The sequence below is a fragment of the Kogia breviceps genome, chromosome 9, assembly GCF_026419965.1.
Source record: "Kogia breviceps isolate mKogBre1 chromosome 9, mKogBre1 haplotype 1, whole genome shotgun sequence".
Classification (NCBI taxonomy): Eukaryota; Metazoa; Chordata; class Mammalia; order Artiodactyla; family Physeteridae; genus Kogia; species Kogia breviceps.
In genome coordinates this window covers 10,863,086-10,889,076 of record NC_081318.1, presented here as the reverse complement: position 1 = coordinate 10,889,076, position 25,991 = coordinate 10,863,086, and the positions used below count along the sequence as shown (strand labels likewise).

The 25,991-nt window shown below is 40.6% G+C and overlaps 1 protein-coding gene across 6 annotated transcripts in view; it reads right to left on the bottom strand.

The window, feature by feature from the left end:
* TPK1 (thiamin pyrophosphokinase 1) overlaps nt 1-25,991 on the bottom strand; it is a 342,946-nt gene that overhangs the window by 276,751 nt on the left and 40,204 nt on the right. Inside the window, exon 1 of one of the 6 annotated variants that reach the window (XM_067041650.1) lies at nt 22,202-22,253. The exons of the other annotated variants lie outside the window; for them this stretch is intronic. Coding sequence (XP_066897751.1) covers nt 22,202-22,244 — 43 coding nt within the window. The 5' untranslated portion in view covers nt 22,245-22,253. Of the gene's footprint in view, nt 1-22,201; nt 22,254-25,991 lie in introns of those variants that run through there. 6 annotated transcript variants of the gene reach the window in all.

Below are 25,991 nucleotides of genomic sequence, written 5' to 3'. Positions count from 1 at the left end.
CTGGTCCGGGAAGATCCCACGTGCCGCGGAGCAACTAAGCCCGTGAGCCATGGCCGCTGAGCCTGTGCGTCCGGAGCCTGTGCTCCGCAACGGGAGAGGCCACAACAGTGAGAGGCCCGCATACCGCAAAAAAAAAAAAAAAAAAAAAAAAAAAAAAAAAAAACTAAAAACTGAACTGTGAGAAATGGGGGGGGAAAGGCAGCAAAGCCCAGAGAAGGTATTTTAAATATAGAAATTATATTCCAATTAGGAGGAGGGAAGTAAGAGACAGAAGGGAAATGATCTATTCATTTAACAGGTATTTACACAGAGCACCAAGTAGTCTCGTTCGGGAAAATTAACACTCCCTCCCCTGCCCCCTGCCCTATGGCTTACATACTATTGATAAAAACAGGTGTTGAGATTGAGGCACAGGACGACCTATCACAGAGACATACTAAATTGAGGTAGAGGCAGAATACGGTCAATTTATTTATAAGAAAGCAAAGAAGAAACAAAGTGAAGATATGGAAGTCAAGTGGAACATTTAAAACGACTGCTGTAAGAAACAGACTACAGGAGCTGACAGTCCACGGGTTTAAAAACAGGAATTCAGTTGGGGTTAACTAACAGGCATAGGGCATCAGATCTGCCTATAATTCAGGACGTTTCCCACCAATTCTTTTTTTTTTTTTTTTTTTTTAGGGCAGGCCAGCTAGTTTATTCATGCTGAATCTAAACCTTAGATCTCTGGCTTAACAATAACATAGGAAACATTTAAAGACACAATAAATATTGTGTTAAATCAGAGATGGTTTAAACCAGTCATATTAACTTCTAATACTCTGGGTTGGCAACTACCGCATAACAAATTATAGACATAAAGATATTTAGGTACTAGGATCTGACGTTCTTTCCTTTTCTAATCTCGACTCCTCTGGGAGTAGAAATAGGAATCGGTGTAAACAAGTAAGACGGTGACGACAGCTGGTTTGAGAAGTGGCAAAATCGCTTGTCAAGAGGTGAAGGGAAGCAAGGAGCAGCGCTGGAGTGAATGACTGTGGCAGAGACCAGTGACTGTCTCACCATATTCATTCTCCTCTTCTTTAACAACAGAAACCTGAGGGGGTTTTTTGGTTTTGGTTTTTACTTTGTTTGCTTTTCTGTTTTTTGCCTTACTGGGCACATCACTGTCCAGGTGAAAAACCATCTCTCAGACTCCTTTGCAGCAAAATGTAGTCATAAGACTAAGTTCTGGCCAAGAAGATACACAGAAGAGCTTTATATGTTACTTCTACGGGGGCTCCATGAAGTGGGGGGGCCTTTCCTTCTGCTCCTTTTCTTCCTCCATCCTGCCATCTGGAGCAAGACTGATGAATGAATGGAAGTCTAGCAGTCACTTGGGATCCTAAGAACAAGGGCAACAGCCTGAAAGAGCCCGGGTGCCCAGGTCCCCGATGATTCCATGAAGCCTCCATCCCAGCACTTCAATGCCTGGCTCCAGACTTCTTTTATATGAGAAGAAACTAAACTCCTATTTTATTTAAGCCAATAGTATTTGGGGCTTCACTATTCTGTAGAGAGGAACTGAATTTTAATTAATGCAATGACCATGGTCCAGGCTGGGTTATGGTAAAGATGATCTAGAGAGGAACTAGAGAAGACAAAGAGCAAGCAAGCATCAAAACACAGGAAGACTTTATCTCATTCATTCATTCAACAGGGATAAGAGATTCATAGCCTGGCACATGGTAAGTGCTCAATATAATGTTAATGGCAAGGAGCTAATACTCTGGATAAACCAATGGTCCTTTAATCTTTGGCAAGGTCTGCAGTGCTAGAGGAGGCGCATTAGACAGTATTGTATGTGTGTGTAAGTGAACAAGCAAACTACTCTCTGTCACTGATTCTTTGATATGTGAACTCAGTATTTTTGTGGCTCAAAGAACAATCTGATGGGGCTTCCCTGGTGGCGCAGTGGTTGAGAGTCCGCCTGCCGATGCAGCGGACGCGGGTTCGTGCCCCGGTCCGGGAAGATCCCACATGCTGCGGAGCAGCTGGGCCTGTGAGCCATGGCCGCTGAGCCTGAGCGTCCAGAGCCTGTGCTCCACAACCAGAGAGGCCACAACAGTGAGAGGCCCGCATACCGCAAAAAAAAAAAAAAAAAAAAAAAGAACAATCTGATGAAGGGGAAAAGCATTATTATCCACCTTACTGCTCCTCTAAACTCATACTTTCATTAAGGTATTATCTGTGAAAGCACTTTTGCAAAGAATGAAGCCATTTGAAAATTTATAGCACATTTATGATTTACGAATGATGTTATCAATAATCAATTTCTATACATAACACTTATGTTAATCTATTTCTATAGATAGAGATATTTAGGTACTAGGATCTGATAGTCTTTCCTTTTCTAATCTAGACTACTCTGAAATTATAACTAGGTAAAGTCCGTTTGGCATTTATTTTACTTTTAAAACCCTCATGATTACTAATCCCTAGTAGGCTGCAGACAAAGTAGCACCCAGGACCACATACTGTTCCTAAACAGTTTATGGGAGTATCTCAACGCAGAGAGAATGCCATGTCACCCTCAGGTACTGAACCAAGCACAGGACATTGCCTCTGACTCTAAATGTGCAGGAATTTTCAAAGAGTCAGGACCACAGAAGTAAGGAAACTGATAGTCAAATCAAGTATTTCTCAAGTTGTCGCACTGATGCTGCCCCTGGGATGTACAGAAAGACTTAAGAAAAAGGCTATGAAGAACGTCTTCCTTATGCTATAAAACCTACAACTTTTTAATTAGAGTGTTCTAAGGCAATCTCAAAGAGAAATATAGGATAAGTCAAAATCCTTGAATTGCTTTCTCAAAGGGGTTTCAATTATAGAGGATGCAAAATCCCTGATCCTGGATGTGTGAAACCCAAAGTACTCCAAGTTGCCTGGAAACCTTGAATTAAGTACAAAGGTCCAAGTTCATGACAGAAGAGAAAAATTTAAAGATGATGTCAGAGGCTTCCCTGGTGGCGCAGTGGTTGAGAATCTGCCTGCCAATGCAAGGGACACAGGTTTGAGCCCTGGTCTGGGAAGATCCCACATGCCGCGCAGCAACTGGGCCCGTGAGCCACAATTACTCAGCCTGCGCGTCTGGAGCCTGTGCTCCTCAACAAGAGAGGCCCACACACCGCGATGAAGAGTGACCCCTGCTCGCCGCAACTAGAGAAAGCCCTCGCACAGAAACGAAGACCAAACACAGCCATAAATTAATTAATTAATTATTATTATTTTTTTTTAATGATGTCAAATCATCAGTCTTGAGCTAAAAAAGCAAACAGGCCCTCTGAAGATTAAGGACTAGTTAAACAATACAAGTTCAGGGACTTCCCTGGAGGCGCAGTGGTTAAGAATCTGCCTGCCAATGCAGGGGACACAGTTTCAAGCCTTGGTCTGGGGAGATCCCACAAACCGTGGAGCAACTAAGCCTGTACACCACAGCTACTGAGCCAGCAATCTAGAGCCCACGAGCCACAACTACGGAGCCCACGCACCTAGAGCCCGTGCTCTGTAACAAGAGAAGCCACCGCAATGAGAAGCCTGCGCACCGCAATGAAGAGTAGCCCCCGCTCACCGCAACTGGAGAAAGCCAGCACACAGCAATGAAGACCCAAGGCAGCCAAAAATAAATTAATTAATTTAAAAAAAAACAACTTAGGGGAGGGAGGGGGGAGGGAGGGGGAGGAGGGGGAGGGGGTGGGGGAGGGGGAGGGGAGGGGGAGGGGAGGGGGAGGGGGAGGGGGAGGGAAACAGATGAGGAGAGAAGAAAAAAAGGAAGGAGGGAGGAATAAACAAAGAAAAAAGATGAATTTTGGATTTACGTCAATTACCACAAATGATAAATCTACCATTAAAGTATACAGAACAGTGATCTCAACTTCACTGTATGTCAGAATGAAAGATAAAACAACAACAAAAGAGCCAATCTCCTATCCTAGAGAATCTGTCTCAATATATCTGCCATAGGGCCTGTGTGTCATGATTTTTTATAAGCATTATAAGAGAGTCTAATTGGTAATCAAAATTGAGAACCACTGGTCCAGTGCCTCAAGCAAATGATAGCAGAAAGCCATCATAAATAGCAACATTTTAAAATACTGTTCATTTCATCTTTATCTCACTCTTTTTAATTGCTATTTTCTGAAAAATGTGTATATATATCTCACAATAATTATTTGTAATTTTTTAAAATAAATAAACATAATTGGTTGCTTTTTCTTTAACTGATATGGTAAGTGATCAAACAGGATTTGAAGACCACTGCTCTAAATGAAAATACATTGAAATAAGACAATTTACAATAGAAAAATAATTCCTTGAAATGCATTAGCAAGTTATCTAGGGTTTCAGATCTCCGTTTAAAAAAAATACTGGGGAATCTGTCATACAGAGTGAAGTAAGTCAGAAGGATAAAAACAAATACCGTATGCTAACACATATATATGGAATCTAAAAAAAAAATGTCATGAAGAGATTAGTGGTAGGATGGGAATAAAACTCAGACTTACTAGAGCATGGACTTGAGGATATGGGGAGGGGGAAGGGTAAGCTGTGACGATGTGAGAGAGTGGCAGGGACATATACACACTACCAAATGTAAATTAGATAGCTAGTGGGAAGCTGCCGCATAGCACAGGGAGTTCACCTCTGTACTTAGTGACCACCTAGAGGGGTGGGATAGGGAGGGTGGGAGGGAGGGTGACAAAAGAGGGAAGAGTTATGGGAACATATGTATATGTATAACTGATTCACTTTGTTGTAAAAGAGAAACTAACACACTATTGTAAAACAGTTATACTCAAATAAAGATGTTAAAAAAAAAAAATACTGGAACTCAGATAAAATCTATATTAGCCAAAACATATGCCTGTCATTATATATAACAGCTATTTTGTCAGAGGACCAATGACTATTATGACTCTCTCATCCCTAATGTATTTCAATTAAACAATGAAAACTCTAGGGCACTGAATTTCATTTTTATATTGCACAAACTTCTATATATAAGAGCAGTATTTTTTGTTAAACGTGCATAGGAAAATCAAAACTGTCAAGTCAATTCGTTCTTTGAGGAAATAAATTGCATGCAGACAAAGCACAACTATTAAAAAGCTCTGAACAAATATTCCATACCAAAGTCTATTACAAAATCAAATTACTAATGGACTAAGAATTGGTAAGCCATATATAAGAAAGCCATATGTAAGAAATTGCTTCAGAGAAAGTAAACAAAGAGGAGACATAAACAGATACTTCCTGAGAAATCTCTCTTGCCCGCCCCCACTAAGCATGACCATTCCATACACCCTGGTTACACCAACGTAATAATAAATTGTGCTCCCTTCCATGGACAAGTTGTCCTGGTTTCGATGATAAGTGACATGGTCCCTCTTCTACATCATCTTCAGGTTCCCCCCGCCCCACCTCTCTGCTTCAGTCTTCAGCAACACTCACTTCAGTGAGATTTTGATCTCACTGCCTCCTGGAAATAACTATTGCCAGGTGCACTGATGACCTCCTGTTGTAAAATTCAACAGCTAAATTTCAATCCTCATCTTGCAAAAGCATCTCAGTAGCATAACCGAGGAGATCACTTCTCACATCCTTCTTGAATCATATTCTTCCCTTGACTTCGCAGAAAACACCAGCTCGTGTTGCTCTTCCTATCTGACAGGCCACGCCTTCTCAGGTTTCTCTGCTGCTTACTCCTCACGTGCATAGAAAGCACTCAATACATACTTGCTGAGCAGCTCATCCAACTCTGACTCTATGCCCATTTACAATAAATTTGCCCAGAGACCAATGGCTCCATACCCAGTACAATTCCTCACAGAATGAAACAACACCCTCATAAAACACAGTGACCCTTTCTACGTCCTGGGACCCTGAATACTACTCTTAAATGAATACTATACAAAATGTTCCAGGAAGGGTACTGGAGAAGACAGCAACAAAAACCAATCATCTTGCCTTAAAACAGCGAAATGGTGTTTTGACCATAGGAAAGAAGGGAGGGAGGGAGGAACTGGAGGTGGTCCACAGAAGCGCAACTACAAAAAAAAGCGCAAACTACAAAAGAGTTTGGAAACATTTTCTGTGAGAACAGATTAAGCCTTTTAAAACTAAATGGAAAAAAAAGAGAAAAAAAAAATTTTTTTTAATTAAAAAAAAACCTAAATGGGTGTTTACATTTAGCACCTATTTAGGGAAAATAAAGAGATCCATGTAATAATATCCCATGAGTCCTACAGACCTGGGCATATACCTAATCATTGTCATTCAAACTTTCAGGCTGAAAGTGTAAACAGATTCTGACTGGGTTAAATCGATTTCCGTCTAAGAGCATTAGCTCCCATGATGCAGCAGGAATGGGTGCGTCCAGGTTTGGTAGTCCTAATATTAAACACTATGCCACTAAAAACAAAATGCCCCAATAAATTCTCACAGGAACCCACAAATGCCAGAAATGCATGCTAGCTCAGAAAAAGAACAGTTCGTATTTTAAAACTCGTAAGCTTCTACTGTGTGAAAAGTAGGGGGAATAGGGAAGGGAGGGAAAGTCTGACTATGTTTTGAGTCTTTCTGGACATAAAAGGAGAAGAAGGCAGCCTTGCCAAGGTGAGCCATATTCTTGTTCCCACGAATCACACCCTCACTGTAACCCAAAAGAAGGCACTTGGCACACTGACACTTCAAGTTGCTGACGGAGCTCACAGTTGCTCCATCGACTATCCCTGGCCCGGCTGACCTGGGCCACCGTAAACCACATTCTCCATCAATCAAGAAAATCAATCATTGCCCAGCAACCTCCAGATGTGATGTCATAACCCGAAGGATTCATCATCAAGTACTAAAAATTTTAGTCCATCACACTGGTTTTGACGTGTTGACAGCTGGGTCCAAAATAGTGCTCTCGCACTTGAAAAGTCAGTTCAAAACGTTTTCTGAAAGCAGAATCCAGGTAAGTGTGGCACGTGCTTCTAAAACCAACAAAGGGCCTAAGTGTTACCCTTAGGCTACTCCTGCAACCCCAATCCATTTCCAACCACCTCCGAGAAAAACCGCAGAAGCCCTTTCACCCGCCAGCAATAGGGCAAAGGAGTTCAAAGAGGTTCAACCTGCCAGTCAACACTCCCTTTTAATACCTTCTCGAGACGTCCTGCTTGCATTTGCTCAGTTGTGGTGAGAACCGTTTGGGGGATGCACGCGCATCCAAACGTGGTGGGCTACAGTCTCGTAACAAAACTATGAATAAATGACGACAACACGGAGACCTTTTCTTTTTTAATACTCATTAAAGAGGATTGACTCAAGAGTCACACCCATACTAATAATCAAAATAAGTCCAAATCAAGCTAAAGTGGGACACATTCAAACCACAGAATGGTGCTCTCGGAGACCTATAGTTTGTAAGGAGAAAACGGACTTCTATTTGGAGTTTCAGAGTTTACTAAACACATTCAACTGCCTTCTTAAATTGACAGTGATTACACTACCAAGGCATCAAAGGACTTCTGAATAAAACAGAAGTTTTTATGTTTCCTTTTTCTTTTTTTTTTTTGGCTGCATTGGGTCTTCATTGCTGCACCTGGGCTTTCTTCTAGTTGCAGCGAGTGGGGGCTACTCTTCATTGGGGTGTGTGGGCTTATTGTGGTGGCTTCTCTTGTTGTGGAGCACGGGCTCTAGGCACATAGGCTTCAGTAGTTGTGGCACGCGGGCTCAGTAGTTGTGGCACATGGGCTTATCTGCTCCACGGCATGTGGGATCTTCCCAGACCAGAGCTCGAACCCGTGTCCCCTGCATTGGCAGATGGATTCTTAACCACTGCGCCACCTGGGAAGCCCTGTTGCCTCTTTTGAGAGAAGAAAATACATCGACTTAAACTCAGAAGAACTGTGTACCATGAACTAATTCTGATTATACCATATCAAGAGTCAAACCCACACAAGTGGAAATCTTACTAACCTCAGGGTAGGTGAACATTTTTATCCCATGAGCACTGTGGGCTTTAAAGAATTCAAGAGGAATGCCTGCAGTCAGTAGGCAGATATTTGACACCAATAAATGATGTGCACTAGGTCGCAGGTAAGCACTCTGACACACAACAGCTTAGCGGCGTTAATCAGATCCAGGTCCAGGTGAAGTAAACAGAAAAGGTCAGATTTCTCTACTACTCCTTTTTTCTTTTTTCATAGAATGATAGCTACACAAAATAGTCTATAAGCAAGGGTAGCCAAAGGGTTTGTTTTTTGTTTTTTTAATAGAAAAAGAATGAAAACAATCCATTAGTGGTGGCCTTTGCTATGTCCCAGACAGTGGAACAGCTCTATATTATTTATTGTGGAAAAACCTCCGAGATAAAAATAAGTAGAAAAAGCAAATAAATGGATATGTTACACAACCATGTGTGTAAAAATTTTTAAATATACATGTATTTTTGCAAATGCCAAGAACGTGAAAGAAGAAAACTGTCAGCTGGAGGACGAAAACAGAAGGGAGCATTACTTTTTATCTGTTAATCTTTCTTATGAATTTTGTACCCTGAGCTTATATTATTAAAAAAGAAAAAAGTAAAATAAACAAGTTTAACTGATGGAAAGAAAAGAACCCTCCAGGCAATGTCCGCCACCCCAAATAAGAGGATGGCCAACAATCTTTAAATACCACACTAGAACATAACAAAGAGTCACTAAAGTAACAGAGTATTTAGGTTTCAGAGAAAGAATTAAGTGCAGATAATTTGTGTAACACTCTCTAGCTTTCTTTCCTCCCAAAATTATCAAGTAATTTACGCTAATTAGACCAAGTGGATTTAAAAGTCCTTCAAAAAGCTAGGAAAAGAGACAACAGGATTCTCAGGACAGCAAAGAGAGATGTGATTTATTCTGTTTCAAAGCGCAAAATAGAGAGTTTTTTCCTCCACCAAAATATGCTGTAGAGAACTCAGAAAATATTTGTTCTTCAAAGCTTACGGTAAGATTTTTATAAATCAATGTTAACCTTAAGAATTTACCCATGTCCCAATTCCCAATTCTATTAGTATTTTCATAGTTCTCTCACATGGAACATTTCTCTTCATCAGTAGTTACCAGAAATGAACAAGAAAAAAAGTATAACATGTTAAAACCAATTATCTTCAGAGAATGAGAATAAGAAGGGGAGAAGGAAATCATTAACTTTTTCTGCATTTGCCTGTCATATAAATTCTTAAATCAAGTCTGTTATTTAAAAGCATTTTTAAAAGGAGGTAAAAGGGGAAATTTGTGAGCCAAGACAGCACATTAAATCAGATTAGAAAACTGAGAACATGCAGGCCTAGACCTCAAAATGACGTTTCTATCAGAAAAGATAAAGTTGACATAAGTGGGTAAGGTTGAGGAGAGGGAGGAAGCAGCACCAGGCACGTACCACTGAAAGCAATCTGCGTTTTTGTTCATTTGTTCACAAATTCATTTAATATTTGTTTATAGAACTTAATAAAGAATTTTATCAGCATGCACAATGCAGTTTTTAAGCCAAAAGTTGGAGCCCTGAAATTATGAACAACCTAGAATATCAAAGCAGCAGTAATTCAATAGGGAAAATGAAGGGGTCTTCTCCTTAAGAAAATTGAAGATAAAGATGCTATTAAGTCCCTGCCTCATATCACACACTAAAATTAATTGTAAAAGAGTTATGAAATTACATCTATACAGCATGTGGGTATACATGTATATGTGTTTACAGTGTGTATATATATATATATATAGACCTAAGTATTTAAACACAGTTCTAAAACTATAAAATACAAAAATGGATAAATTTATCTAAAGACTGCATGAAGAATTTTCTAGGCAAATGCACAAAGAAATCATACCTGAAAATAATGGTATCACTAACTAGACTTGGGTTTTGAAGGCAAAGCCTTGTGCTCATTTCTGACCCTCCAGCACCATGCAAAACGCCTGGCACCCAGTAAGTGCCCAACAACATCGATCCAATCAATGACTAAACAGCATATCCTGTTTGGCAGGGGACTGTGTCAGAGACTCGTTACCTCTCAGCCAGTGGAGGCTCTAGTCTAGGCTAGTCTAGACTTGTTCACCATGATGTAAACACAGCAGGCACTTGCACAGTTTTCAGGTCTTTGTGCGTGACTTTCCCGCTGCCTCGAGCGCCCTCTAGAAGAGTACAGTGGTTGAGAACATGGGCTGTGGGATCTCACAACCTAGTTCAAATCCCAGTTTTGTCACTTATTTATTGGCTGTGTGGTCTGTGGTATTTGAGTAGCTGATTTAACAACTCTGAGCCCACAAAAGTATGGAAGATTCAGGGAGATGTAACACATATCTGAGTATGGTGCCTGACACAAAGTAAATAAATACTCAACAAACACAGCTTTTTGCCCCTGGCAAGGACTTTCTCATCTTTCACAACTTAGAGAAAATATCTTACTTTCTTTTTTCCAACCTCTCTCCCTTTCCCCCCCCATTAATCATTCTCACCTAAAAACCATAATATTTAATTCCTTCTGCTAATAATTGTTATATGCTTCTTACTCAACAACAGCTGATACACTTCAGGCATGTAGAAAAAATAATTCACTCATCCCTTTTCTCTTCAAAATTTAGCCTAGGCCCTGGCACAAAGAAGTCATGAAATAATTGTTTCTAACATAAACTTTTAAAACCACTCACTGTGCTGTTTCCTGTTATCATTAAAATAGGTACCCTACAATTAACCATACACACTTGTACAAAAAACCTAACCGTCATAATTTTACGGCTTTCCAAATTTCTTCCCAATTAACCTTTTATCAATTTATTATTTTTTTAATTTTTATTGAAGTATAGTTGATTTACAATGTTGTGTTTCAGGTGTACAGCAAAGTGATTCAGATTATCTATCTATCTATATTTCTTTCTGAGATTCTTTTCCATTATAGGTTGTAACAAGTTATAGAATATAGTTCCCTGCTATATAGTAGGTCCTTGGTTACCTGTTGTATACATAGTAGTGTGTGTATGTTCCCAAATTCTTAATTTATCCCTCTCCCACCCAGCTTTCCCCTTTGGTAACCACTGTCTGTTTTCTATGTCTGTGAGTCTATTTCTTCCCAATTAATCTGTAAGAGTTTGTGTCTTACAAAATTGCTTCTAATGTCACCATACCCTGTATGAACAGAAACACAACCCTGGAACTTTTATTTATTTATTTATTTTTTTTTTTTTTTACTGTAAAGAACAAACCAGGGAAAGCTCAATATTCATGCCCCTCACTTAATGGAGTATATGGTCCAGTTCTAAACCAGCTACAAACCGAATTCTATTTCGATGGCATTATAGAAGTAACAGACTGCTCTATCCTCATCATCAAAAAGAAGTCAACATCCAAAGAACTCAAGGCCCAGTGAGATAGTTAAAATTTTTTTTTTTTTTTTTTTTTTTTTTTTGCGGTACGCGGGCCTCTCACTGCTGTGGCCTCTCCCGCTGCGGAGCACAGGCTCCGGACGCGCAGGCCCAGCGGCCATGGCTCACGGGCCCAGCCGCTCCGCGGCACGTGGGATCCTCCCGGACCGGGGCACGAACCCGCGCCCCCCGCATCGGCAGGCGGACTCTCAACCACTGCGCCACCAGGGAAGCCCGAGATAGTTAAAATTTAAACAGTTCATTGTTGCCAGAAGTTGAGGTGAGGCTAGACTTAGACCTCTCATCATGGAGTCCACTGCCCATTCCACTACACAGTAGCTCCAAGTAGGAGAGTTGGTGCCATGCCCACAGTCCTCTATGACTTCATTAATACAAAACAATCAACAAGCTGCCAAAGTACAGCATGTAAAAAGCTGGCAGAAACCTGGAGAATAACCACACCATTACCAGGGTCTCCTTATCTCCACCAAGCACATGACGAACCCTGACATATTAGCTGAATCAAGTCAAATGCAACTAATCTTCATGCTCTTACAACTAACCTTTGTAGCGAGCAATCACATGAGATTCTGAAGCAAAATAACTCATTTCTCAATATGCATCCAATGTTAGTTTTAGCTTCAAATCCTTTTTCAGGGCAACTTGCAGTGTTTCTCATAAAATGTCTTGTAATTCAAAGTTTTTCAAACATGATGAGAATTTATTCTAAACTTTTATGAACATGCGTGACTAATCAACTCTCTACTCACAACTCTCTTACTTTATTTGTAGGTTATGTCTAATATTATGAAAGCAGATTAGGTAATCTGATGGGTGCCCAGATCCTCTGAACAATCAGTCCTCCATCTTCCAGCCATCTGGCATTTGATGATTTCCCTGCTCATTAATGATTTGGGGAGATACACACATCTACCAAAAGGCAAATGAAGGAAAGGAAACCAAATGGAAACCAATTTTACATTTTGTTCCTCAATGAAGTTCTTAAATCTTTTTAGAAGGTATAACATGACCACATTTCACCGATTTAAAAATGAACATTTTTGTACATTTTAGCATTTCTAAAATGCAGTTTAGGATGCATTCAAAATGTGTTTTAGAATCAGTGGTGTCTTCGCACTGTGTCAGAGTTTGTCTTTTTTTCCCCCTAAAATGGCACCTTTAAAAATGGTGCATCTTACAATTCATGGTTGCAATTAAAACCTGTATTTAAGCTACCCTTCCTGTTATTTTACACCAACATCATGAATATTTGTGAGTTGTATGAAGTTTATAAATAAATCAGTTGAAGTTCATGGAATTAAGATGCCAGGATAAAAGACACGAGGGTATTAACAGAGAATGATCATACTGTTCTCTGCTTTTCTGACACAAACGAATGTTTATATTTAAAAGCCATTATTTCCCTGTGATGCCATGAAAGAGCTGATGATATTAAGATGGCTATTCATGTTTTGTGGCCAATGAGGAAAATAAGTCCCAAAATACTGCAAAGAACAACAGATTAAACAAACCAAACCCAATGTGCTGAAACAGTGAAATCCCACAGGAGGGGAAACAAAAATCCCCCAGGGGGACAGGGGTGTCACAGAAGATGCACTCCAGCTGTCAGCAAGGTGAGTATGAATGCCCCGGGCAGAAGAGGTAGGGCATTCCAGGCAGAGAAAAAATCAAATGCCGAAAGGGGTCAAACACACACAAAAAACAGCCAATGCTGTGAACGGGGAGAAAGAGGTGTGTTAAACAAGGAGGTCATGAGACTGGCATGGCTCTAATGCCTTCTTAGCCTGTGTAAGCAAATGCAAACCTACACCACAGTCAACTATCAATATACCGTCACCCGAGAAAATGAAATTTAAGAACAGCCTATCACTAACTACTAATCACGGGCTGCCTGATTCAAATAAATGTCTGCTCAAATAAACTCTTGCAAATTTTAATGTGCCTCCGTTTATCTTTTAACAGAGATAATGGCAGTAGAAAAACCTAGAGAGACCGAAGTGGCAGCCCCAAAGTAAAATATATTTTAGGCCATTTTAAGTTATAATGATCACCATTTTCCCTTCCCCGATAATTTCAGCTGGAGATTCTAAAGACTCAAATAATTGTTGTTGTTGGGTTTTTTGTTTTTTGGGTTTTTTTTGCGGTACGCGGGCCTCTCCCTGTTGTGGCCTCTCCCGTTGCGGAGCACAGGCTCCGGACGCACAGGCTCAGCGGCCATGGCTCACGGGCGCAGCCGCTCCGCGGCATGTGGGATCTTCCCGGACCGGGGCACGAACCCGTGTCCCCTTGCATCGGCAGGCGCACTCCGGACCACTACGCCTCCAGGGAAGCCCCTGTTGGTTTTTTTAAAATGATACGGCTATTATTGGCGTTATTGCTTAGAGCGATGTCAAGGTGTTCCAGATAGCTGTAAGATTGTGAATGTCTTCTTTAGACTTGACACACTGACGTTAAAATGAAATCGTTCTTAACATTGTTTTTGTTAATCAACTCATGATCCTAAAATTACAGACCTCTCTAACAAGCTAAAAGGAATTTGTGAATAAGATTATGAATGAAATCTAAAGAAGACCGATACAATCTGCTCCCAAGTATAAAAGCCAAAGAATTTATCCATTAGCATCTGAATAGTAAGTGCCAGCACAGCAAGCTGTCATCTGAAACTCTTGGCAGTTCCTTCTTTTGAGCCCTGATGAAGCAGGAGCCGTTGCAGGGATGTATGAGGAGATAATTAGAACTCTCCTTTCCCCAAGTACTGTCAGGCCAAAGAGAATAATAAGTTGCCGTGATTTTATCTTAGGGCAAGCTCTACTGTTAAACGGTGTTATACAGTAACTTCTTACACGATGAGGTAACATTTGCCGAATGCTTATTATGTACCAAGTACTTAGATCCTCCCCCACTAGGAAAAAAGCTCAAAGAGGACACTCAGTTCTGTCTTACTCACTGTTGGTATCTGGCACAGAGCAGATGCTCCATACACGATCACTGAATACAAGGATTAAAAAAACACGCAAGTTACAAATCAAAGTATCGTATATGCACTATTTTATTTAACCGCTATGCAGGGGAATAGAGTCTGCCGCCCCAACACAGGTCTCTTTGGCATACGAATTATTTTCAGCTGGTCATTTTCTCAGGAACAGCACACAGGGAAAAAGCTCTGAAAACCAAATAGTTCTTAACCCTTCAGAAGAAACACCGACATTTATAAGGAAAAATCTCCATTTGTAAGGGTGTCTTCCTGGAGGCACCAGGAAGAGGAGAAACTCCAATTGATTTGAGACCAGGAGTTTGATTTAGAAAACACTCAGAAAAGGCTAAGTGGGAGACTCTCAGTAACCTATCAACAGCCACTGAGTTTCCAGCAGAATCACAGGCTGCCTTACGAACCTTTGAAGAAGCAGGAAACAGACGTGACAATTAAAGGAATCTCAAGGAAAAAGGGCAATTTTGGTGGAGACTTCGGCATTTAAAAGTCCTGTCGTCTCAGGGTCTTAAATTTTCCTGATTACCAATATTAACAAAGCTTCTTTATATTACTACGTTTCCTTTTATCAACCTTTTAAAATTGTTTCCCAAATTATATAAAATGAGTATACTATTTTGATCTTTTAAGTAATATTTCATTGAATCTAAGCCAGCCTTTATCATAATGACCCAAAGAATGATACACCTAGGTCATGGATGGCCACCTGGCTGACGGTGATTGTGGGTGTTATCCCAATTTTAGGAAGGTTATATAATGTGACAGAAAAGTCAGTCTCTAAAACCCCATGGAAAAAGAAAAGCTAGAGGGTGTGCAAGAGTGAAAGCTTCTGAAGAACAGAGGGTCTTAAGCTTCTTTCAAAGAGCCTCAGACAAGATGGAGCGCAAAGTACCAGCTCAATAAATATCAACCACAAATACACAGAATAACTATTGGTTTGCTTCGAAATTCTGTGTATGTAGATGGCTTCCTTTTTTTAAAAAAAGTAATCTAAAATAGTATCTAAAACAAAATTTTTAACAAAAAAAGGTGTTTTAAACCATTTTTTAAAAAATAAAGTACCAAGACTTCCCTGGTGGCGCAGTGGTTAAGAATCCGCCTGCCAGTGCAAGGGACACGGGTTCGAGCCCTGGTCCGGGAAGATCCCACATGCCGCGGAGCAACTAAGCCCGTGCACCACAACTACTGAGCCTGCGCTCTACAGCCCGCGAGCCACAACTACTGAAGTCTGCGTGCCACAACTACTGAAGGCCGCCAGCTCGAGAGCCCGTGCTCTGCAACAGGAGAAGGCACCGCAATGAGAAGTCCGTGTACTGCAGTGAGGAGCGGCCCCCGCTCGCTGCAACTGGAGAAAGCCTGCACGCAGCAGGAAAGACCCCACGCAGCCAAAAACTAAATAAATAAATATTAAATTACTTTTAAAAAAATAAAGTACCAAATAAACTGGAAAAATGGGTCATTCCTAAACCCCCTGGTATGTCAATATTTCATGAGAAACTGCATATTTACATTTTTTTTAAAATAAAGAACATGCAAAGAATGCATGGGAGATACAAATTACTTCACACATAGATATGACTTAGTGCATAGGGGCCCAACAAATGCAGAAAGGTTTCCACGAAAACAAAAGAATTTTACCTTCATAGACTACTTGAGTAGACACTCACCATAGGTAACAGTAGTTACTATGGTTACCGTGGATTTTCATATTATAGTTGATTTATATACTATTCTATACTACTACATGGCCAATTAATCTCAAGGCACACTGTATCTGAAATCAGCAATGAACAGAACACATCAGCTAATATAAAGCTCAAGATCAACCCTGATTTTCTTCAAATACAAAAGAACTACTATATATGTTTATATGTTATATACATGTGTTTATATGTGTGTATACATACACACACATATATATACATAGATGTATATATACATATATGTGTGTGTGTGTGTGTGTGTATATATATATATATATATATATATATATGTTGCTTTGAACCAAAATAGACCTACAAGAACTTGAAGTTATCCAAACAAGCAAGAAAATAAAAACAGTCTCCAGATGCAAATGGCACACCATCTGAGACAAAGATTCTCTCACTGACCAAACTCTATGCAGGCTATCCTGAACTCTTTTTCAACTACACCTAACTTTTTGTCTATCTCTGCATTGTCCAATTTTAGCATGAGTCCTGCTAAGTACCCTCCCCCCGGCCACTGCCACCTGCCCTGCTCAGTATCTGATGGGGCTCCTCTTCCTCCACCATCCCCCTGGTAATGTCTATAGTCACCCTGGCCTGCTTTCAGCAAGAATCCTGTCAGGTTGGTTTGGCCAGAATCCCCCCCTCACCCCCTGACGTTTCCTCTTAATAATTCTCCATCCACTGACGCTGCTCCTTGGCTGTAAATTCGCACTTGCCCACTGAGTTCAATCTCTCTCCCACTGCAGGACCCCACAGAGGTGGTCCTACACCTACTACCATGACCCCTCCCCCTTGAACAAAGCCTTCCTTACTGTGCTTTAACTAGTATTATTGAATGATTATTTTTCTTTAATAGCTGGAATTTTTTTTCTTTAACACCTATTAGATAAGAGGGAGAAAGTGAAAATAAAACACTTTTATAGTGGGCATGCTTATACATGCAAGGACTTCCTCCTTTTTCTGTACAATTTTTATCAAGAGAGAGGCAAAAAGAGTAGTAGACAATGAATCAAGCACGAGAAAACACAGAAGTTTGTGGTCAGCAATTTTAATGAGGTAATTATGACTGAAAAATTGAAGAATAGCTATAAAAGATCTTGATAAAGCTATATATAACAGAAGCTCAAATGAGTCTGAAAAATTGGGGGTAATATCTATGGCAGAAAGAGTAAGATGCAGTAATTAGGCTTAATGGCAAAACAGACGTATTGATTATGGAACAGAAAGAAAAACTGGTGTAGGGTCATCCCCGGGTAAAATATATTATTTCTGTTGGGACAGACCAAGGAAAGGAGGGCAGACCAGGGAGAGACGGAGGGAAACATAGGAGTTGATAAACATGTATATTAGGAACCATGAAACAACATAAAAGAAATCACAGACCTAATCTTTATCTTTGACTACCAAATGGGAAAGTCTCACTAAGACAAAAGAACTGAGTCTAACCCCAAAATGTAATAGAGTGACCTATTACAACCCTTCCAGTTTCTCATTAATTCTACTTTGTAGAGCAAGGTGAAGTAGCCACAGATAAAATATTGGACTTGAGTTCCATTTCTGCCATAATTAATGAACCTGGGCTTCATAAAGTCTGGAAGACATCTTTATCTGCAGCTCTCAGCAAATAATAAACGCTCTTTATGTATCTGTAAGCTTCCTAAAATTCAGTTTCTGGGCCTCAGTTTTCTCATCTATCTATTTATACAACACGTCTTTTACTGTGCTTGGCATTTTTTTTTTTTTTTTTTTTTGCGGTATGCGGGCCTCTCACTGTTGTGGCCTCTCCTGTTGCGGAGCACAGGCTCCGGACACGCAGGCCTAGCGGCCATGGCTCACGGGCTTAGTTGCTCCGCGGCATGTGGGATCTTCCCGGACCAGGGCACGAACCCGTGTCTCCTGCATCGGCAGGCGGATTCTCAACCACTGCGCCACCAGGGAAGCCCTGTGCTTGGCATTTTTATGAGCTTGGCACAAAAGCACTTGAGATAGAAACCTTGTACCTGCCCTCAGACATCTTAAAGTCTAGCAGGAGACAGATGATCAACATAAGGTTGTGTGAGAGAAATAAGTAAAATAAAAACGTTTAAGAACAAACCTAATAAGACTGGCATGTGTGGCCTCAGGGCCAAATCTATCCTAAAATTTTTCACCAAAATTAGTCTTAATCTAAAGAGTTCAATAACGTCCACACATTTCTCAACATATCACTACCACCAACTGTCTTGAATTTAAACTTATATCTCAATAAAATTAATTATAAAATTGATTCATTTAAATTTAAAACTATTTATTTGAAAGAAGTAGAGAAGAGAGTAAATTCTTATGCCCTTGAGCCCCACTCAGGGATATTTAATAGGGATGGTCTCAAAAACTCCACAGCTAGCAATAAAAATTCACCTGTCCTCTACAATGTATCCATTTCCAATCATGAGGCCTGCCTTTGAGAAGATTTCCTTTAAGGAAGACTCTGTATGGATAAAATAGCCCATATAACCACAAAGGAAATCTACACCAGCCTAAAGCAACCCAGGAAGTCTTTCTTTACTAAATGTATCTTTTTAAAAGTTCAAAGATACTTAAGTAAGAATATTAAAGAAAAAAAAAAATCAATGAATTACAGAACAACCACCTGAAGATGATATGCAAGGATGAAAATGAGAGCTTCTCTAACAGATACCTTCAGAGATTTGAGGATATTATGAGGATAACAAAAGCAAGGAAGGGAGGAAGGAAAAAAGTAATGAAGAAAGAGAGAGGAGACAGACAAGTTAAACAACTAATAAACAATACAACTAATAAACAACAAAATAGCCTTTGCAAATGTCATTATAGATGTAACAGATTAAGGAAACCTCAAGTAAAAGGCAAAATGACCAAGAAGTAGGAAATATGACCAAGGAAGACATACAGATGGCCACGAGGCACATGAAAAGCTCCTCAACATCACTAATTATTAGAGAAATGCAAATCAAAACTACAGTGAGGTATCACCTCACACCAGTTAGAATGGGCACCATCAGAAAATCTACAAACAACAAATGCTGGAGAGGGTGTGGAGAAAAGGGAACCCTCTTGCACTGTTGGTGGGAATGTAAACTGATACAGCCACTATGGAGAACAGTATGGAGGTTCCTTAAAAAACTGAAAATAGAATTACCATATGACCCAGCAATCCCACTACTGGGCATATACCCTGAGAAAACCATAATTCAAAAAGAGTCATGTACCACAATGTTCACTGCAGCACTATTTACAATAGCCAGGTCATGGAAGCGACATAAATGCCCATCAACAGATGAATGGATAAAGAAGATGTGGTACATATATACAATGGAATATTACTCAGCCATAGAAAGGAATGAAATTGGGTCATTTGTAGAGATGTGGACCTAGAGACTGTCATACAGAGTGAACTAAGTCAGAAACAGAAAAACAAATATCATATATTAATGCATATATGTGGAATCTAGAAAAATGGTACAGATGAACCGGTTTGCAAGGCAGAAACAGAAACATAGAGGTAGAGAACAAACGTACGGACACCAAGGAGGGAAGAGGGGTGGGATGAATTGGGAAATTGGATTGACATATATACACTGATATGTATAAAACAGATAACTAATAAAAAAAAGAAGTAGGAATACTAGAGAAAAGAGGCATAAGGAAATATATTAACAATTAATGTAATACAATTAAGAGAAAATACAACTCAAGATTTCTCCTCTTTGGGGAAGATATTATTTAAAAAAAAAAAAAACTCCTTAAGCATAAATGAAGATGTAGTTGTTGTTTTTTTTTCCTGAGAATCTGGTAACAGGTTTCTAATGTCTTTTTTGAAAGCGAATATATACTCAATTATCTAAGTTATTTTGTTCACAGTCAGCCAACTGTGAGACTCCTGCTTTGCTTTTACATTCCATTCACCTCTTTGTCCAAAATTCATTAAGCAGTTGGCATTTCATATTGAACACCTATAGTGCTCATTATTATTTTTGGTAAAGATATCAGAACAAAGAGAATTTAATTCTGTTCTTTGAAGACAGATTTACAATGTGAATCCATAAAATATCTGTAAACTCAAGAATCTACGGCCAGTTTCTTTCACTAGTTCGTATAAAAAGATCGTTTTCTTTTGTTTGCTAAGTAAACATTTTCTGTTTGCTGTGCCTTTTGTGGGACCAGACTTGCAAAAATCTGGAATAATAAATTTTTAAAAGCATGATATTTCAAAATATCCTGTAAATATATACTCAAGATCTTCCAAGAACAATGTAAGGTTTGAAATGTAGTCAATTTCTTAGCATGATTATACCGAATTCTATGACAAGTTCCACTCTCTATAATAATAGTGTGTGTGTTTTCCTTTCCTTTGGACATGAATAATCAACAATAGATCTAAGAGTTGCAAAGGCTCTTGGAAGTAACCTGGAATTGTTTCCAATTCATCAAAATCCTAAGGACGTTTTCTAATTTCATTTTTTGGGTAGGTACTTAATGCACTAGGAATTAATATTAAGAGATACAATAGGATATACAGTGAAACATTAGTCATTCTTTCCAGTCCCCTACCAACCAGTTCCCCTCTCTGGGGTGAACACTTTTACTAATTTCTTAGAAATCCTTTTGAATATTAAAAATGTGTATTTTTACTATCTTTTCACTGGGCGTAGTCATATAACAACAACAAAAAAAAAATGCCAAGCACTGAAACATTTAAATGACTTTATCTCAAGGGCATGCATGTACAACCCTTCAGTTTACAGGCAACGTTTGGTATTCAAGTGGATTTGTCACCTCTTGCAATAATTGTGGCATGCCCCAGAATCACTAGCACAATGCAAAATTTCTAGAAGATGATCACACTTTGGCCTGAAAAAAATATAAAGATCTCACTAAATATGGCAGTTGTTTTAATTAATAGAGGGGGAATAAAATACTTTACACTAAGAACAACTACCTAGCTGTAACTTCCGTTCAGTGTCTACTTGGTTGTGGCCTCCAGAGGTTACCGAGTCACTGATTTCTAAGGAACACTGTGGATGATGTTCCTTAAAAAATGCTATATACAGGATACAAAATGGACAAACAAATTAAGGAAGTGAGGTAAGGTACTCTTTAAAAAGACTTTTACTTATTACTCTCTTCCTCTTCATGAATAATTCAGATGAGCCAGATCCTGGCAAGTGCGTACATGTGAGTATCTTTTCAGGGGCACAGGGTGTTGCAGCATCAGAGCCAAAGGTGAAGAGGGCCACCCACCATGGGATGTCAGAGCTCAAGTGAGGAGGGGGGATAATGGAGCAGTTGTGAGGATTAAACAACCTGCAATACTCAGCACACGTCTCGCAGAGTATGAAGATCCACGGCTGGCGGGAGTCCTACCTGTTTTATTTGTTGCTGCAGCCTCAGGGCCTAGAAGGTGACTGCCATATAATAAATGTTCAATCCTATTTGCAAATGAATAAATATAAAGCCTCTACTGAATATTGTAGAATTGCACTGAGAGATGTGTTAAAAGGAGCGAAGAGCAAGAAGGCACAGTGAGTAAAAAAGAAACCAGAAGACAGGGCTCCTGAAAGACAAAGAGGAGGGAAATTTGAATGCCTATCAGTCAGACAAGCTCAGGAAACTGGCCTTTTTCAGGATCGCTTTGAAGTAACAACCCTGATACATAAAAAGTTAAAGAATAACATCAGTCAATCAAAACTCAGGCAAAGGGCTTCCCTGGTGGCGCAGTGGTTGAGAATCCGCCTGCCGATGCAGGGGATACGGGTTCGTGCCCCGGTCCGGGAAGATCCCACATGCCGCGGAGCGGCTGGGCCCGTGAGCCATGGCCGCTGAGCCTGCGCGTCTGGAGCCTGTGCCCCGCAATGGGAGAGGCCACAACAGTGAGAGGCCCACGTACCACAAAAAAAAAAAAAAAAAAAAAAAAAAAAACTCGGGCAAAGTTGAGAAGACATAAAATAGACACGATCACATTGACAATGAAACAGGACGGAGAGAACAACTCCAAACCACAAGCACAGTACAAAGTGACCGGCATCCGTGCCACTTACTGCTGGAGACAGCTCTCCAGAAGGGGCTTGCATTTCTGTCCATCTTGTGAGTGAAGCACTGACGGCCTTTGTTTCGGATGATCTTTTCAAGGATCCTTGTACAGTCTAGAGACTTGAAAGACAGAACGTCTGTCTCCCTCTGAAGCTAAGACCTTGCAGGGGGCTCTTCTGTATGCTGCTGTCGCTTCTGCATCTGAATGTGAAGTAGGAATTTTGTGCATAATGCTTGTTGTACTTCCCTGTCCCACAGGTGCCGGAGGTGACTCACCCAGGTGAGAAAGTGCGGCAGGTAAAGAAGTGTTAGTCAAACATGTAAATTGCTCTGTCTATTCTCCCTGTCGTGGTCCAGCTGAAACAAAAGAGTCCCAGGAGAAGCCTAATCACAGCCTCCGTGAAGGACTCAAAGGCAGCAGGGCCAGGAAGAGAAGCAAGATCTCAGCAACCAACAGCCACGTGTGGCCAGTGGGAAAGGCAAACCGGCGCTGGAGGCCAGCGTGGTCAGCGCAGCCTGAATCCAGTTGCTGCTGCTGCTGCTTCCAGCCACTGAGACCCTAACTGAGCCCTCCACGGACTGAGACCAACACCTTCTTTTCTATTCCACAGGCCCCTGGGCCCCAAGACCAACTCACACCCACATGCGAGGCCGCCGGGCACACCCTGGGGAGCCTCAACTCCTCAGGCTACTTGCCACCGGGGGGGGGGGGGGGGGGGGGGGGGGGGGGGTAGGATTTAGAGTCCTCTGACATCCAAAGTTTTCACTACAGAAGAGATCCCGTTAGCGACCAAGTCAGAAGCCTCACTCTCCCAGTCCTGCGGTGTTATCGTACCTCCGCCTGCAAAGGTGGCCTATAAACCCTCACGATATCTGAGAGCCCTCACCAGTTAAATTTCTTGGCATTACGTAGGCAGGTTCACGCTCAGTCCCCCTGGCAGTCAAGCACATCTTCGGTCCCCTGCCACCAAAAGGGGGCCCAATACCTTATGTGACTCTTTGGGTTCTGAAAAGAGTAGGTGCCACACTTAAGCATTCTATGTGGTACTTCATATCAGCTAATCTACAAACCAGCATCCTTTGAGCCCAAACAAAAAGGCTCTGTTGAAACATCATCCAACAAGCTGTGGCATGCTCTCAACCCTAAAAACCTCTGTGACTGATGATTTTATTAATTAGAGCATCAAGCAAAGGGCAGCAGCCTCCAACCGGAGACCTACCCTGGGGTTTCAGACTCATCACCTCTGTGCCATGGTCACCCACTGCCTGCCTTCTAAAAGGCAGCTTTCAGCTTGCCACTGGGGTCTTGCTGAAACTAACCGCCCGACCTTGTGACTCTCCGGCCTGGTATTTCCACTGAGGGAGGGATCAACTCGGATTCAATGACTCTCGAGGTGGGGAGGGCCCAATAACCTCCTATAAGAAGAGAAACTGCACATTTAAGGACCGGCTAGAAACTGTACCTCTCAGCTCTTCATGAAAAGTGGCAGCTACTCCTCCCGGGTAAACTTTACCCCCCGTCCTGCCACCTGAAGCAAAGGCACTGCTCACGCAGCTCTCCGCTAAGCTAAATCCCCATTATCCACCGAACCGCTGCAGCTCTTCAGTCTCAGCACCAACTATGCAGAAGCTGAAATGGACATGTGCCTCCGTTCAGTAGGCAGAACTCAAGCCACCCTCTGGCCACCATGGCCTTGATGAACCTTACTATGTTTTTATTGACCCTGGGACTATTACTAGTGAGTGGTCTAGCCCAGGTTGGCCTCATCCTGCTGCCCTGGAGTATGACTGGTAATGCCCTTGGTTAAATTTTGTATGAGATAAACTGATCTGGTCAGAGTGTCTGTCGTTCTCATTAACCCGAGGGGCCAACAGAGTGAGGTATTCTTGTGCAAATTCATCAAGGATAGATATTGCCAAAAGGTCATGCTCTGGGGGCCTCTCGTGAGTCTATGTCTTGCGAGGGATGTATCGACTATTTTTGCTCCACACTATCTTCTCAAGACAGTTGGGAAGATAGAGACAGTGTCTCCTCTAGAGCATAGTACAGGCTTCCTTACTGTCCGGCAAAATAAAGATAATATCTCCTTCCATAGCATTTACTTCCCATTATAAAAAAAATTGGATATTCATAAGCTCTGGGTTCCTCCCTGTATTAAAACCCACAGCATAAAAGCTGTCATCTGACCCTCTTCCCATCATCCACTAGGCAAGGAGGTCCGGGAAACTGGCACTCTGGCTACTGCTGTGAGTAATAAATTGTCCTTCATCTCTGACCCAGAGTCTCAGGTTTTTACCAGTATACACCAAACTGTGGCTGCTAACTTGTTAGCTTGCAAGTGGGGTAAAGTCTAAGGTTGCTCACAGTTTTTGATAGTTACGGCATCAAAAAAAGTTTACTACTGGGACTTCCCTGTTGGCGCAGTGGATAAGACTCCGTGCTCCCAATGCAGGGGCCCGGGTTCGATCCCTTGTCAGGGAACTAGATCCCACATGCGTGCCCCAACTAAGGAGCCCACCTGCTGCAACTAAGGAGCCAGTGAGCCACAAATAAGACCCAGGGCAACCAAATAAATAAATAAAGCAATAAATATTTTTTAAAAAGAAAAAGTAAATTACCATGGCTGTAGGCACAAGAATCAGTTGCATATAACCATTTATAAAACTTCTAAAAAGTTAAGAAAGTGTTAATAAACTTAACAAAGAATGTATCCTACCCTCCTCTGCTCAGCCCTTCCCCCACAAGCATCATCAATACTTGTAGCTGCTCAATTTTATTACCTATATCATGCCATTTGAACTTTACAAATTTCCAATGTTTTTCTTTTAGCTATGAAATGAATGAGAGTAAAATCACACAGGGCTGAAGAACACTAGAAAACAGACTACAAAAGATTAATTTCAAAAAATTCTAGGAATTAATAAAAGCACTGATTGGCATCTAACATAGCGTCTCGGGAATCTGTAGTTGTTTCAATATGAATTTTTCTAAGAACTTACAACACTAGTTTATGCTATAAATAATATATCAGCAGAGGATAAATATAGAAGTCACATTTCTGAAATGCTTAAGAATACCATGGTTTATAGAAACAGTAAATATGTCAGAAGAATACACATTCAGGCTTATGGGTAGAAAACATATGTCTATGCCAACAAGACTCCTGAAAATGATAGCTGAGCTGATTTTTTTTCCTTCCATAAGACAATATTAACTAACCCATAAAGCACAAAACACTTTTGTTCACATCATAAACTACCAAGTCAAAATACGTGCATATAAGTGTAGCCATGGAATACGTCTCAGTAAACGTCAGTTATCTTCACCATAAATTTCTAACAGTTCATTATAAACAAAACCCAGGAACAAGAAACAAAATTATATTACTTTAAATACAGGTCATAGCTCATGACTGATAACTTCTGTACACAGCTGATGTAGGTGGCTATTGTTTTTTAGATTTTTTCTTCCAGTTTTACTGAGATATAATTGACACGGTACTGTATACATTTAAGGTGTACAGCATAATGATCTGACATGCATCATGAAATGCTTACCACAAGTTTAGTAAACATTCCTCATCTCATATAGACACAAAATTAACGAAATAGAAAAAAAAATGTTCTTCCTTGTGATGAGAACTCTTAGGATTTACTCTCAACTTTCATATGTAACATACAGCTGTGAATTTTATTTCTCATCTTGTACATTACCTCCCTAATACTTATTTATCTTATAACTGGAAATTTGTTGCTTTGGACTACCTTCATTTTTTTAGAGCAGTTTTAGGTTTACAG